The sequence below is a fragment of the Urocitellus parryii genome, chromosome 9 (genome assembly GCF_045843805.1).
Source record: "Urocitellus parryii isolate mUroPar1 chromosome 9, mUroPar1.hap1, whole genome shotgun sequence".
Classification (NCBI taxonomy): domain Eukaryota; kingdom Metazoa; phylum Chordata; class Mammalia; order Rodentia; family Sciuridae; genus Urocitellus; species Urocitellus parryii.
The window spans coordinates 35,236,220-35,251,581 of record NC_135539.1 but is presented as its reverse complement, the minus strand read 5'-3'; the positions used below and the strand labels follow the sequence as shown (position 1 = coordinate 35,251,581).

The 15,362-nt window shown below is 48.6% G+C and overlaps 1 protein-coding gene across 1 annotated transcript in view; it reads right to left on the bottom strand.

Annotated features, from left to right (window-relative positions):
• Positions 1–996: 996 nt before the first annotated feature.
• Positions 997–15,362, bottom strand: part of Sdk1 (sidekick cell adhesion molecule 1) — a 903,256-nt gene continuing 888,890 nt past the window's right edge. Inside the window, exons 44-45 of the mRNA XM_077802503.1 lie at positions 15,166–15,295; positions 997–1,285 (exon numbers count right to left, since the gene is read on the bottom strand). Of these exons, the coding sequence (XP_077658629.1) occupies positions 1,034–1,285; positions 15,166–15,295 (382 nt within the window). The 3' untranslated portion in view covers positions 997–1,033. The remainder of the gene's footprint in view (positions 1,286–15,165; positions 15,296–15,362) is intronic.

Sequence of the window (15,362 nt, the reverse complement as noted above, 5' to 3'; positions counted from 1 at the left end):
GGGTACACGGGGCGACTCGGGGCCTGGTTTCTCAGAGCGGGTTTGCTTTATTTGGAGACACTGTCGCTTCTTGTCTTTCCCATGTACAAAGCAGAACATATTAATAAAAAGGCACCCGGAGACAGCAAAGACGCATTCATTTCATGTGACATATTTTAAAAAAAGATAAAAAGATTTAAAAAATACTCTGGTTAACAATGCACACTTCCTACACGACAAGCAATTCTGCAAACGCCACCTCACTCTTGGTCAGCAGGGTTGGCCGTGTGCTGTGTGTTCACGGGAAAGACCCAGTTGCACCGGCTTCAGGGGCTTCCAGAGCCTGGGGTGGGGGGAAGGGCTTCTTGTTCCTGCACTATCAGCTTGAAAGAAAGGAGGGGAGAAAGGAAAGCCCCAGAATAATTTACCACCGGAGTGACGGAGTGCCCAGCTGAGCCACAATGGGGCCAGGGGACACCACCTCCCAATCACCTGCCCATTGCTGAGACCTTAAAGCTGATTCGTCGCCTAGAATCTGCAGAATGAGAGCATTTCAGACACGGGTGGGGGGCGGGTCACCAAGCTGGAGCCCAGGTTTGCTCTCCACACCCCAGGAGTGAGCAAGGAGGCCGAAGGTGTCCTAACACGGAGAACGTGAGCTGGCTGGTTCTTGGGAGAGGAGGTAGAGAGAGACAGAGGCCTGAGCTCTGTTCCCCTGGCCCTCGGCTCTTCTGCCCCTGACCCACCTCCCCAGGTGACCTGGAGGATGGAGACGCCTGGGGCTGGCGGTGCCACACCAGGGCACCAGGGAGATATACCTTCTCTTAAAAAGAAAAGAAAACAAAGAAACCTGCTTCCTGCAGCGATGTTACAAAAAGCCATAAAAAAACCTTCCTAAGTGGAACCTAGTGTTCACTTGTAGGTAAAATCATCGCTTCTCAGAATTTTTTTTTTTTTAAACAAAAACTTCAGCTCAGTTATCAGAGTTGATTGTCTTAACAAAAATAGACTCCGGAAGGTCCGCGGTGGTTCTACCCTGATGGAGGCGCCCGTGTCACACGAAGGAGGAGAAGCCGGTGAGCGGGGCCCGGGCGCTGGGGCCTGCGGGCGTGTACACGCCGCCTGCGCTCTGCGTGGTGATGACCGTGTGGAGGTGCGGGCCCGCCTCGGCCCCCGCCACTGCCTCGTACCTGTGTGGCGCCGCTGGGGGCCTCCGCTTCCAGGAGTTGTAGTAGGTGGGGTCGCTCATGTAGTGGTTGACAAAGGAGTGCTTGGGCAGCGGGTCCTCGTAGTCTGAGTCGGAGGCCTGGGGGAGAGGGACAGTGTGAGAGGGGACAGGGGATGCAGCAGGGATGGACAGCCACGTGGGGTGGGGGTGATGGCTGCAGAGGGGCTTGGAGGAAGCAGGCAGAGACCAGGAGGAGGGATAGCAACACCACTGGAGTGTGTGGGGCGGTGTCCCTCCTTCCTGCCCTCTCCACTTCCTCCCACTGCCCTGGGCAAGGTATCACCATGGAAGAGGTCCACATGGCCACCCACAAGACCCCACTGGGATCTGCCTGTGACCTTAGGGTGCAGAACACAGAGGTGCAATAGGGCAGGAAAGTCCCCAAGCCTTGGCCTTTGTGCGTCAAAGATGTAGGCTGCCGTGGACCAAAGAGAAAGGACCAGGGAGAAGGGAGCCTTGAGCCCCGGAGAGGCTCAGAGGGAGGCCACTGGGGCCACTGGCAGAACTGTGGGGGTGCCAGAACTGCCGCTGCACCACAGCGTATTTGCCCAACATCTCCATGTACCCTCCCCCAGCGGTGAAGACCTGGCCACCCCCTAACCCTGCATCCCAAGAAGTCTGAGGCTCAGTCCTCTTGAGGGGTGACTGTTATCTTTATAAAACAAGGCAGCAGCTTCCGTAAGAACATTTACCCCATGTTTTCTGTGTTCACTGTCTTCAAGCAAGCTATTCTGTGGTCTTCTGGGTTGACATAAGTCATTGGAAGGATTGCTAAAAAGATGGAGGCCAAGGCAGGGTAGAGGATCCTGCCAGACACTGTCCCCTCCTGGGCCTCTCTCCAGAGGTCCTGAGAGCTTCCTGAGCCCCTCAGGGAGCCATGTGGAGGGGCCAGAGCCCACCAGGCCCATCTGGGCTCTAAGACCCTGGGGACCCCACAGGACCCTCACGTCTCCAGTATAGGAGGCCACCCACACCTAGACATGCCCACATGGTTCTGGTTCTGTCCCCATGGTGGCCAGGTAGCCTTTCAAGCTCAAGAAGGGAGAAGGGCAGAGTTTCTTCTTCAAGGTCCTGACAGGATGTGGGGACCCTGGCTTTGGGACATGTGCTGTCTTGCCCTGTCCCTTAGGCTCCCAACATCTCCACTCTGCTCTAGATCTGACCTCTCAAGGGGCCAGTCACATCTGCCCGTTGTCTCTCCCCAGTAGACTTGGAATGAGCGAGCAAACCCAGGCTGTCTCAGAATAGTCAGTGCAGCCCTAAGAGAGCAGATTCCTGGGTGGGACTCAGGGCCCTGGAGGTCTGGGATGCTTATGTTTTAGAAGCTCCCAGAAGAGTCTGGTAAGTGCGAGGCTGGGAGATGCTGGCCAGTGGTGGCATTCCAAGGGTGTGAGGCTGGGGAGGTTGTGCCCTAGTCTCAGAGCCTCCTCCAGACTATAAATACTCTTAAAAAGGAGAAGCACTAACCCAGCTCTCCTCGGGGGTAGGACCCGAATCCTCTCAGCTGGGGTGGGTGGGGAGGGGCAGCTGCTGCTTCCCACTTGGCACATCCCACTGGAGTCCACGCTGAGACTCGGGGGAATATAACATCTGAGTGTTGTGAGTGCCATTGCTGCTGCTGACCCGGAGCACACAGGAATCCCTCGGACACACAGGGTGGAGCCCGAGTGTCCCAGAATGTTCAGATACAGACTGAATTTTGGGCTTTAAGTAGGATATTCACATGAAGCAAGCTGCAGAATTGGGGCACTGAATGCAAACAGCCCGTCAAGTGGCAGCTGAGTGCAGCTATACTTTGCTTCATCTGCTTCTTACTTGTTAAAGCTCCTGTAACGCAGCCTGACACTGCATCCCGGGATGCTGAGCGCATCAGCTTCTCTGTAATCTAATCCTGATGACAAACAGTGCAGCGGTTCCGTTTTCGTGACCACTTATCACATACCAGATTAATCCACTTGCAGAATCTACAACTGCCTGCTGGCTTGTGCTGTGCGGTTAATCCCATTTCACGGATGAACAATGAGGCTCGGAGAGACCAGCCAAATAGGAGTCCACGCCTGAGTGCCTAAGCCAAGGGTTTTGTGCCTCCATGGACAGGAACTTACTCCCAGCTCCTGACATCTCCTTCCCACCAGCTCAACCGACCCCAACTCCCTCATGCTACCCCACAACCCCAAACCCACAGTGCTCTGAAATCCAAAACTTTTTAAACTCATCTGGTGGAAGGCTGCCCTGCCTGAAGACAGCTGCTGCAGAGCTGAACTAATGTGGGCAGTTGATCCTGAACTCTTGCTGGGGAAATATGGGTGTGTGTGATGGCGCAGTGACTGTTCACTGTACTGGGTGTCACTGAACACAGGGTTGGTCCTCGTCCACTAATGTGGAGTTACCAAGTATGTTTGGCCTTCCTGGTAGGAGATCAAGGACCTACACTGTGGCTGCTGTCTAGATGCACTTTCCATCTGTTTTCTAGAAGACTCCAGGTGGTTGAGAAGGTTCTGTGGACATTAAGACTGGAGAAGAGGGAACCGATCACCCCACAGAAGCATAAGGACTCTACATTGTCAGCCCTGAATTGAGTTGTCCCGTCTTCAGATGCCAACTTCAATTCTGAATTTCCTGAAGCTTAGGGGAGAGAGGGGTGTTGGAAAGGCCTTAATGACATCACTGTTCTCACGAGAAACTCACAGAAAATTTAGGCATAGGCGATGGCAATTTTGTTCCATGTTTTGCACACTAGGGTTAAAGTCATGGTCATCTGAAGATGGACGTTACAGCTGGTTATTACCCCTGCAGGCCACATCTTCAGTGCCCCATGGCCTCCCTCTTCCACCCCCTACCACAAGAAGGCTGGAGGGAAGGGGAGAGGCAGTGACTGGATACAGGTTCCTCGTTTTGTCTGAAAGAATCGAGATTGACAAATTCAAGTGACCTCAGGTCACACTGGCCAGGCCACACTGAAGGTATTTCAAAGTCAGCAGGAATGAAGCCTTGCTAGGAACGGGTAGGGGTCATTTACTTGTCCAATACAAGGTAGACAGACACCCTCTCTGTGGGCGTATTTTGGATCAAGTCTCCTAGTGGTGGAGGAACCATGGCGCTCAGTGGGAACATGAGCCATTAATTCTGCTTCAGTAAACCTGTCACTCACCCACCTGGGGCTTCCCTCTGCCCTCCTGGTGCCCTTGCCCACCCCACTTCCTGTGCTGTAGGGGAAGCAGGTGGGATCTGGAATGGGCCACTGCATCCTCCCAGGAGCCTGGGTTAACAAGAGTACATCATCGAGACCCACTTAGAGGATGAACGTACCCTGTTCCACACAGGTTCCTGTTTCCATGATTAATAAAATGCCTTTTATTGAAGACTTCTTATATGCATCATGTTGCACGGCACCAACCAAAGGTCTAAACATGCTATGGTGCCAAAAGAGGGGTCTGTGATAAATGTGGCTGCTAAGAAGGGGTCTTGGCAGGAGACACGTACTGGGGGTGACTGTCCATCACACAGGATGTCCAGCATTGGTATTGGCCTTGACCTGTTCTTGGAAGGAAGCCATCCTTCCCCATCCCCTGGGATGAATGGCTCTTGCCTCTCAGAGGACAGTAGCTGGAACCTGGGTGGGCACGTAACGTAGGCTGAGCCAGGCAGACTCGGGCCTCTGGGTTTCCATAGAGCATCTGGGAGGGAGGGGCTCTTGGTGTGAGGACAAAGCTGGAGGCTGGAGCCTGGCGCAGGCCTCGCCCATGGACTCACTCAGGCAAGGGATTCCAAAATCCATCTGAGAGAGCAAAACTGAGACAGTAGGACCAAAGGACAAGTGCACCCCTGGGCCTTGGCTCATACCTGACAGCCACAGATAGGTCCTGCCTTACTTCAAGTACTAAATGTGTGAGACAGTGCCAGGCACATCACTACAGCCAGGGGCTGTCACAACATGGCTCCTCAGGGCCATGTTCTTCAGCACCACCTGCTAGCAGATGATGAACCTGTCTCCTTTCTTCAGTTCTAGGGAGCCGACCTGACACTTTGATGTGGGAGCTGGGTCTCACTTCCAGTGGAGGCTCTAGTAAAGGATTTGTCTGCATGTTTGTATTTGTGGGACTTGGTTTCATTTCTGTTGTCATTGAGTCAAAGTTCCCAGTGTCTGGCATCAAAACCATCATGCGGAAAGGAACTCAGAGGAGAGACTAAGAGGGACTTCTTTGCTTCTTGCTCTTCATAGGGAAGAGTCAGGAGAAGGTCCCCAGGGTTAAGTGAAAAGGAGATGTCAGCAGAGCTTTTGGCTCTTGCTCAGACTGTGTTGTTGGGTCCCCGATAAAGGACAGCATTAAAATGCCATCCCTCCTCCTGTCACTGGCTCTGTTTATTGTTTATATGACATTATTATTTTTTAATGGGGATGTATTTTAGTGAGTGAAAATTATTGACAAAGAGGAAATGCTGCAGGGCCTTTTTCTTTTTTTTCAAAGTTTCCTGTGTGATGTGAAGTTGCAGTGTGTGTTGGTTTCCCAGGAAACCACAGGAGAACGAAATGTGATTGGATGCAGTGTCCAACTGACTGTGAGAGTCCCCAAGGGTGCACAGAGGCCTGGCAGCACCTCTGAGACCTTCCCAGCCCTTGGGGTTCTACTCTGGCAAGCACTTAGGGAGTTCACCAGGTACAAGAGGCTGGTCTAAGTTGGCCGGAGCTGGAGGGATTTTGAAAACGGTTTCTTTGGATTTCAAAATCAGTTTTCACATGTGATTCCAACAGCCATTCTGATAACATTCACAAGCAGTCGTGTGAGGAAAGGTGACAAATCCTCTCATTTCTAACCAGAGCAACAGAAAGAGCCCCAGAGCATGTCATGTGACCAGGCTGGTCCTGTGCACCTGCGAGCTTGCTCATAGAATTTCCACTTTGACAATATTTTTGAAAATGGTTTTTAAATGCCCTGGGGAGAAAAGCATGGCACCGTTATTTTCTTAGTGAAATATTAGCTTCTCAGAATTCTTCCAGCAGAGACCAGAGAGGTTTCTAACTCCTCTTCCCCTGAGCTCTGGAGAAGAGGGGGAGTAGGGATACCAGCCCTGTCTGAGGATTTAACCTGAGTCCACACGAAGCCACTGACTTGAGCCTGGGGCAAAGAGTGTCATGACTCTTTATCCCTAGAGTTTGGTTCATTGTGTTTGAATCTATACGCTGCCTCCAGCAGGAAGGATAACCACCTGAAATCTAAACCCCAGTCTCTTGGTGGAGAGTACTGCATGTAAATGAGGGCCGCAGCTTTGGGGCTGGTTCTATTGCTGATCAGCCCTCAGCCTACTTCCTGTGACTCCTCCTGTCTCTCTGTGGGCCTCATCTAAAGCTCCGTTTCTGTTTGGAGTTAAAGGACCTGACCAGAAGTCAACGCTACATTAGGAAAATAAACAGCAGCACTCAGCACATGTTTCTTTCTAGGCCCCTCCAAGTGTGGGAATGATCAATCATGACGGCAAAAGATACTTCCAGAACCGTGGCATGAGGAGCTTGAGGACCCTCTCCTCAGGGGAATGATAACTGGTGAAACTTATTTGATAAACAACCACCTGAGCAGATAGCAAATGGGAAAAGATTCATACAAGAAAACCTGCTAAATATCTCTAAGGACAGTGACAGTCAGTGGTGTTTGAGCCACAGATGCTCTCTGCCCTTTATCCAGCTCCCGGCTTAGTGTGACAGAAACTACGTAGGGCAGATGTGGCCAGGAAGACAGAACTGCTGGTCTAGGAACTTGGTCTAACCTGGATGGAGTGTGGGCGAGCTGCCAGCAACTCTTGTTCAACTTCCTCTCTCCCCAAGCCAGCCGCCTGTTCAAGAGGCCCTATTCCAGGCAGGTGTGGCCAGGAGACTGGGCTCTGTCCCCTTGCCAGCCTTCCCTCTTAGGCTGCAGGGTCTGCACCAGCTGTGCCAGACTGAGAGCACTGGGCCCAGCTGCCCCCACCTAACTTGTTTGTAGGAAGAAACTCCACATGGGAAGGAGCAAGCCTAGAACAGGGGGCAACCATCTCAACCAGTGCCACTTGTGTGGCAGGTGTGTCATGGGAGAAGAGGGTCACTGTCCCCACCCCCGCTCTGGTGCAGTGACATGGGGTCATCGGTGTGTGGGGGAGATAACACATAGGAATAGAGAATGGAGCCTGCCTAAGGGCGTGGGTGAAGACAGAGGAGACTGGGGTGGGGCCATAAGAGCTGGTGACTCCACCATGGTGACAAGTGAAGCTGTAAACCAGCCAGCAGCTCAACAGGGAGAGAGACACTGGGACTAAGAGGTCTCTGGACAGAGCCAGCTTCAGATATTGACATCCTCTGGCCACTGCAAAGGGCTGGACATTAACTGGATCCGTGTATGGAATGATTATGCTTCAAGATGCTGTCACAATAACATAACTAGTGGGGAGTAAAGGGGAGTCACTGAGTGTGATGCCACTGGAGATGGACCCTGCAGAACATTCATGGGAGGTGAGAAAAGGGAACAAGGAGAGCCCAAATAAAACCATGTCATCCTTGGTGGCCAGGGAGACTGCACAGCCACCCCCGCTGAGGAGTGACACCAGAGCATGCACACTGAGAGGAAGCACCTCACTGAGCTGGTCCAGCCAGTAGACTAACAAGAGATAAACAATGACAGTCCTCAAGGGATGGACATCAGCATTTAGAGTTGCCACAAGATGCCATCCCAAATCACCTGCTACAGACCCCAGGGAGATGCAAGGCACACTTAGGGGGAGCCCCAGCCCTGGAGGGGCCCAAGGTTGGACTAACCAGGCAGAGACTCCCAGAGTGTCTGTGACAATGAGGGTCAAAGAACTAGGAAGCTACGTCCAAGGAATCAAGGGAAGAAGTGAGGACCATATCACAGCAGGTAGAAAGTATCCATGAAGAGATAGAAATTATAAAAAAGGGTCCAACTGGAAACCTGCAGAGTTAACATAACACAATAACTAAAATAAAAAAATGCACTAGTGGGCCTCAACAGTAGATTTGAGCTAGCAGAGGAAACACTTGAAGATAGATAAATGGAGACTATGCAATCTGAAAAAAAAAAAAAAGAAACGAACAGAGCACTAAATGCGAGAGTGCTAAGTACGCCAACACGGTGTAAAGAGAGCGCAGAAGGACAGGAGAAAGAGGCAAGGAAACAAAACACTGAAAGTACAATGATTTCAAGTTTCCCAAATTTCATCTAAAGGCATCTGCCTATCCAATGAGCTCAGTAAGCTCCAAACAAGATGGACGCAAAGAGATCTACCCCAGGCACCGCGTAGTCAAAATTTTGAAGAACAAGAAACTCTTGAAATTAGCAAAAGAACAAGGACTCCTCATATACAAGGGAACATAAATAATATTACAATTGACTTCCAGTCAGAAAATAAGGTGGACAGCAGGATAGGGTAATATGCTCACAATTCTGAAAGAAAACTGCCAGTCAGGAATCCTACATCCAGCAAACCTATTTTCAAAAATGAAGGTGAAATAAAGACTTTCCAGATATATGGAAACTGAGAAAAATTCATTGCTAGCAGACTGCCTTGCAAGAAGTACTATAGGAGGGTTGTTCATTGGAAAGCAACTGACACCGGACAGTAAATCAAACATAGACATACAAAATTTTAAAAAAAAGGTAATTGCATAGAAAATTATAAAAGACAGAATAATTACATATTTCTTCTCTTTTCTGATTTAGAAAGCAGTGGTGCACAAACAGTATATGTATGATTGTACCACTGGGCCTATAAACCTATAGAAATGTAATACACAGAACAACAGCAACACAAAGGAGGCAGCAGAGTAGGAAACTGACCCCTACGGACAGGCTGAATCCACAGGAGGAACCAAAGAGCACCAGAAATGGTGGGAATGACAAACTCTCCAAATACACACTTGCTCTCCTTCTCTCAGCTTCTCTAAAAGATATGTAATTATGTAAAGTATTATGAAACACATTCTTGATTTTCTAACTTACTTGGACACATGATGTATAATAATATCATAAAAAGGGGAGGGGGAACATAGTTCTCTACATGTATTTATCCTGATATTCAGGATAAATCTGAAGTGGAAAATGATTCTGGAGCAAATCACTGTGAAAATAACTAAAAAGTAGTAAAAGCAAGAGTGAGTGAATTAAAGTGGCACATTAGAAGATATCCACATAACAAAAAAGAAAGTAGGATCAAAAACATGGAGAAATTAGGACATTAAAATGTCAGACATAAATTCTACTTAAGTTATCATTACGTTAAATGTGGATGGATTAAAAAGTCCAATTAAAAGGCAGAGATGGGCATAATAATTAAAATAACATGATTCAAATATATACTTTCTATAAAAGACACATTTTGAATTCAAAGACACAAATAGGTTGAAAATAAAAGAATAAAAATTATATACTATATAAATAGTAACCAAAAGATAATTGAAATAGCTATGCTAATATTCAAAATACTACTGGAGTCAAAGAGGAGACTTCTATGTGAATATAAGGGTCAATCCATGGAGAAGATAAAAGCAATTATAAACATTTGTTCCTAATCAGAGCATCAAAATACATGAAATTAAAATTGATAGAACTGGGAATATAAAAGTGCAATTCAACAACTATGGTTGGAGACTTCACTACGTTAAGAGATGGCAAATAAGATCAAATAAACAGAAGATAATACTGTAAATCAATTAAAACAAACATACAGAACTCTCTATCCAATATAGTAGAATAACATACTCTTCTAAGTGAATGCAAAACACTCTCCAGCATAGACTACATGCTAGACTGTAAAAGAAGATTCAACAAATTTAAAAGAATTAAAAATATGATTAGAAATAATCAATAGAAGCTGGACGTGTAATTCTAGCAGCTTGGGAGGCTGAGGCAGGAGGATCATGAGCTCAAAGCCAGTCTCCCGTAAAAGCGAGATGCTAAGCAACTCAGTGAGACTCTGTCTCTAAATAGAATACAAAATAAGGCTGGGGATGTGGCTCAATTATCAAGTGCCCCTGAGTTCAATTCCCAGTAACCCACTCCCCCCCCCAAAAAATAAAGAGTCAATAGTAGAAAATTTAAAATATAAGAAAATTAAAAATATTGGGCTGGGGATGTGGCTCAAGTGGTAGCACGCTCGCCTGGCATGCGCAGGGTGCTGGGTTCAATCCTCAGCACCACATAAAAATAAAATAAAGATGTTGTGTCCACCAAAAACTAAAAAAATAAATATTAAAAAATTCTCTCCCTCTCTCTCTCTCTTTAAAAAAATATGCTCCTAAATAACCAACATGTCAAAGAAGAAATTAGAAGGAAAATTAGAATATACTTTGAGATACAGTGTAGGCACAGTGAACCAATCCTATAATCCAGGGATGGAGTTTTGGCACATTTGTGAGCCTAGGAGCTGAGTCCTCTAAGCAGCACCCCCAGGGCTGCCTGCAGTTGACTGTGCTCTGTCCTCTCTGTCATATCTCTCAGTCATAAGCACAGCTGAGTCCTGTTGAGTCCTAGCGAATCACTGGACTTGGGAGTAGTCTTGGGGATCCTTGTCACAAACCTTCATAAAACTAGTTTTAAAATGTGGTGTATCCATTCAATGGAAACATTATGCTGAAATAAATAAACTGGTCACAAAAGACAATCTGATTTATTTAGATGAAATGTCCATCAGACATTGATGGTACCAGGACGGGACCTTTAGGCCTTTACCAATACTTATGGGTATTGGTATTAGGAAATCTTCCCAAGACTCATTAGATCCCTCACCTTCTACTGATTTCTATGGTCACAGTCCCTTGTGGGCAGAGGGTTCTCCCCCAACAAAGGCTCTTAAGCCTAAAACTATGGCTCACAAGAAATACTCGTGCCTGACCAAGGCTTGGGAATCAAACTGCTCATATTGAGCATATTGTGAAGTGGGTAAAACTAAGTAAGTACAGGGTATTTTTGAGACCAGTTGTTGAGTGGGTGTTTAGAGAATCACAAAGATTATCTGCACGAAGGCTTCTGTCTGACTAAATTTGAGAAGCCAATGTTATTACCTTCCCCAAATTCCTCTTTAGAGTAACCAACACTCAAGCCCAAGAGGAGTGACAGTAATTTACTGGACAGAAGCTGTTCATAGTACCTCTTTAACTGGAAAACACCATAAACACCCTACAATGGCTTAGTTCCTACCTGCTCCTGCTTATGAAACACTCCTGATCATTGGTCATTTGACCCTACCTGAACACTCCTCCACAGTCGTGTTTTAAAAGTTTTCCTTCATATCAAGTCAGAGAATATATCCATTAATTTACTCATGGGTATTGATATTAGTAAATCTAGACATTCTTCCTTGTGGTTGCCCTTTTAAGTATCTAACAATAGCTATCATGTGTTTCCCAAGTATTTTTTTTTCCTCTAGATTAAATATCTTCAGTTATTAAAAAAAAAAAAAAAGAATTGTCCATCAGAGGCAAATCTAAGGAGGCAGAAAATTGGTGAGTGGTGCCAAGGTCTGGGGCAGGCAGGTGGGGAAAGGTGGGATCTTGGTGGTTGGGGTATGGGAGAGGCTGGTAATGGAACAGAATGTCTTTGGGGGTTGTAACAATGTTAGAGTTTGTGGGAATGGCTGCTCCACTCTGTGAATACACCCAGACCACTGAACTGTGCTCTTCAAGTGGTGAGCTGCATGAATGGTGAGCCATGCGGCCTGTGGATCATGTCTCAATCCAGTCATTTAAAACATGGTTCAAAGTGAACTTCGCCATCTGAACTGGCACTTCAAGAATGGATTTAAGTCCCAGTCCCTATGTTGGGATTTCCTGAATACTCAGTGCCTGCAAATCTCCCAAGTTCATAAGGTTTAAGGTGGGGTCAACAAGATTATTTAGCAAAGGACTCTCCAAAAATGCAGGGCATGTTTTAGCTACCCAGTGGTTCAGGCCCAGTATTCTTAGCTGGGACTTGGGGACCTTAGGTCAAGTGACCTATGAGAGGCTTCAGGGAGGTCCTAGGTAACATTCTATATATAAATGGGGATAATGGCTACCCCTTTCATTGTCTTCTGGAAGAAGCCCATGCCCAAAAGATATTTGGAACCCAGAGGTGTATCTGTGGAACATACGGAAACCCTCTCAGGTCTTGCCAAGGGAGTAGGCAGTTCCCTCATGGGCCCTGGCCTCCCCTGCCACATGACTGTGCCTCAGCAGCTCAGTTCTGAATGGCAGGTGCAGTGGGAAAGACGGAACTTAGAGCCCACTGCTGGGCCCAGGTCGTTAGTGTGTGCCTTGGGAACATCCCAAGACCTCTCGTGCCCTCGCTCTTCCTCCCGCTTACAAGGAGATGACAACCTCTGTGCAGAATTCCATTTAGAGTGGATTCCATGTCCCTCCCCCATGCCTTCCCTCTTCCTTCCCCTCCCTCTTCCTGCACACTCACCTCCCTGCTCACACCTGTATGCTCATGTTTCTGTTTAGGTATGTATGCTACCTAAACTCATTCAAGACTCTAATTGCTGCTTTGGTTGTCTATGCTGGGAAATGTAAGATACTGAGGCTGTGTGCTCCTCTGGGGGTATTTGTCTAGGTATGCATGGGTGCAGTGAGTATTTAAGTATGTGAGTAGGCATATGTGCATGCACATATGTGTGCATGTGTGTGCATTTAGGTATGCACATGTATATGCACACATGTGATTTTAGGTGTGTGTGAAGGTATGTAATGTATTTAGGTATGCATGCATGTATATGTGCACATATGTATTTAGGTATGATTATATATTTAGGCATGCATGTGAGCACTGTGTGTGTGCATGTGGTGTGTATGTATTTGCATGTGTGGCGTATGCATGATGTGCAGCCTAGTTCAGGGCCTGGGTGCATTTAGAAATCCTCCATAAAAATCAGCTGAATTTGAATCTCAAAACAGCCCACCCATTTGAGAGAAGTAGACCCAAGGCTTCCATGAGCCCATTCTGAGAATACCTTGATGCACAAACAGTTCAGAATCCATGAATCCAGTTCTGGCTGCTTTAGGACACACCTCCACTGCCCGCACTGGGCTGGGTGGTGATGGAAGGGCAGGGTTAGACTGAGCTCTGGAGACTAAGGATCTATGAGCACCCAGTTCCACTTCCTACCTTTGGATGACCTTAGTATCTAAACAGGGAGGACACCCCCCGTCATGGAGCTGGTGTGAACACCAGCTGTAGGAGGTCAAACGCAGCCCATGCTCAGTCCCTCAGGGCAATGCACACCCAGAGCGGGTGAACCATAAGCAGTTCCACAGCGACAGCCAACATACGTTAGCTGGCGCGGTAGCTACTGACGTCACAGACAGTGCCACACTAGAGAGAGTGTCCGGCCAGGAGTTCAGAACAGACTGAGGCAGTGCCCGCAGGTGTGCCTTTCTAGTGGTGCCAGGAAGTCCTGCTAGAAGGCTGTGCTGCTGCTTCCCCACATGCTGCTTTTGGGACAAGCAGCTGTGTGTCCTCAGCAGGAGAGGTGGAGTGGGTCAGTTTCAGTAGGATTTTACATGACAGACCCTCAAATTTAGACAAATGCACCTTTTGGGACATCTGTACCACTGCTTGCTGTTTGCCAAGCCCAAGGCAATGATGCAGATGCACACCAGCATCCTTTGTAAACAGAACATGCAAAGTCAAGGCGAGCCAGGCCTCCCCGGCACCCACCTGCTGCCCTCTCAATGGGGTTCATATACAAACCATTTAAAAGAAGCCATTTTATTGAGCCTTGGGGCTCAATAAGGCCTGAATTCAGGTCAAAATGAAGGTGAGACTTATTTTAGATTAAATATTGATTTAGAGTAGGAATGCTGAGAGGTGGGGCAGGCTGTCTGTGCAGCAAATGGCTCCCTGATTTTCGCCCCTCTCCAGGCTTGGCATACCTGAAACAAAGCATGTAGGACTCATTCAAGACTCTAATTGATGCTTTGGTTGTCTGGGCTGGTTAATTTAAGAGATTGAGGCAGTGCACTCCTCTGGGGGTACATGGAGCCCCTCTCAGAGCCCTCCACAACAGCCCCCCCCCAGGTTGAAGTCCCCTTGTGCCCCAGGGAGCCCTCACACAGGAGACAGGCTCTTCTTGAGAAGTGCTGGGTACCCAGACAGAAGCGGAGGAGGCCAGAGATGGGCCAAGGGCCCAGGGCGGGGCTGAAGCTCAGTTAGTTCCAAGTGCTCAGTGAGGACGGGAACACGTCTCCAGTCTGAGCTGACCCACCCTGTCACCTGGTCCAGAACTACTGTTCTGCACAAGGAGGCAGGAAGAGGGAACTTCTCCGGCAGGATGGGGAGATTTGCTAATACCAGGGAAGAACAGGAAGCAACTGTCTGGCCAGGAACAGGGGCTCCACTTTCTGTCAGTGCTGCAGCTCAGCCCCCTGCACTGTGTCTAGAGACCACCAAGATGTGTGGAAACCTGGGAAATATAGGCTCATGCTGAAAGCAAATGGAAGGCAGCAGGCCTCCAGCTCTGAAGCCCACTTTGGGCAGTTACTGACCCTTGCTGGGCCTCATTCTTCGCCAGGGCTGGTCCAATGCCAAGAAGCTCCAGGCCTAGTTAGGACGGAGCTTGTGAGAGTGTCCAGACACCAAGCACAGGGCCTGTTGGGTGGTGCTCTGCTCAGCTGACATTGCTTTGCTCCACAGGGCAGCCCCCGAGGAGCGGGAGGAGGGGATACCTGCCTTGCTGATCTCTTACCCCAGGATCTGAGAAGGGAACCCGCTCCCCCAAGAATCTGTCCAGGCATCTGCTCTGCTCAGGCCGTATGGGAGGTGCCCATGGGCCACAGCGTGGGCATCTGAACTCGGGCTCTGGCACTTTCTTCATCTGTAAAGTGAGGCTTTGTCCTGTGTTCTGCCTGCCTCAGGGGTGGGCGTGAGAGAGAAGGAGAGGATGCAGAAGCTTAGTACAAAAGGAGGGAGTGGTGGTCTCTGCCCTGAAGCAACACTGACCTCCGACTCTGATGCATCTGCTGACTTCCCCTTGAGGCTCCCGCCCTCTGTCAGCACGGCACCATTGTACTTGTCACAGATGTCCTCATCTGAGTAGTGCAGGCCACCAGGGCTTGGTCGCGGTGGGGACCTAGGATGAAAGTGGACATGGCAAGTTACCCCTGGGCAAAGACACTCCCCCAAGGCCTCCCAAGATG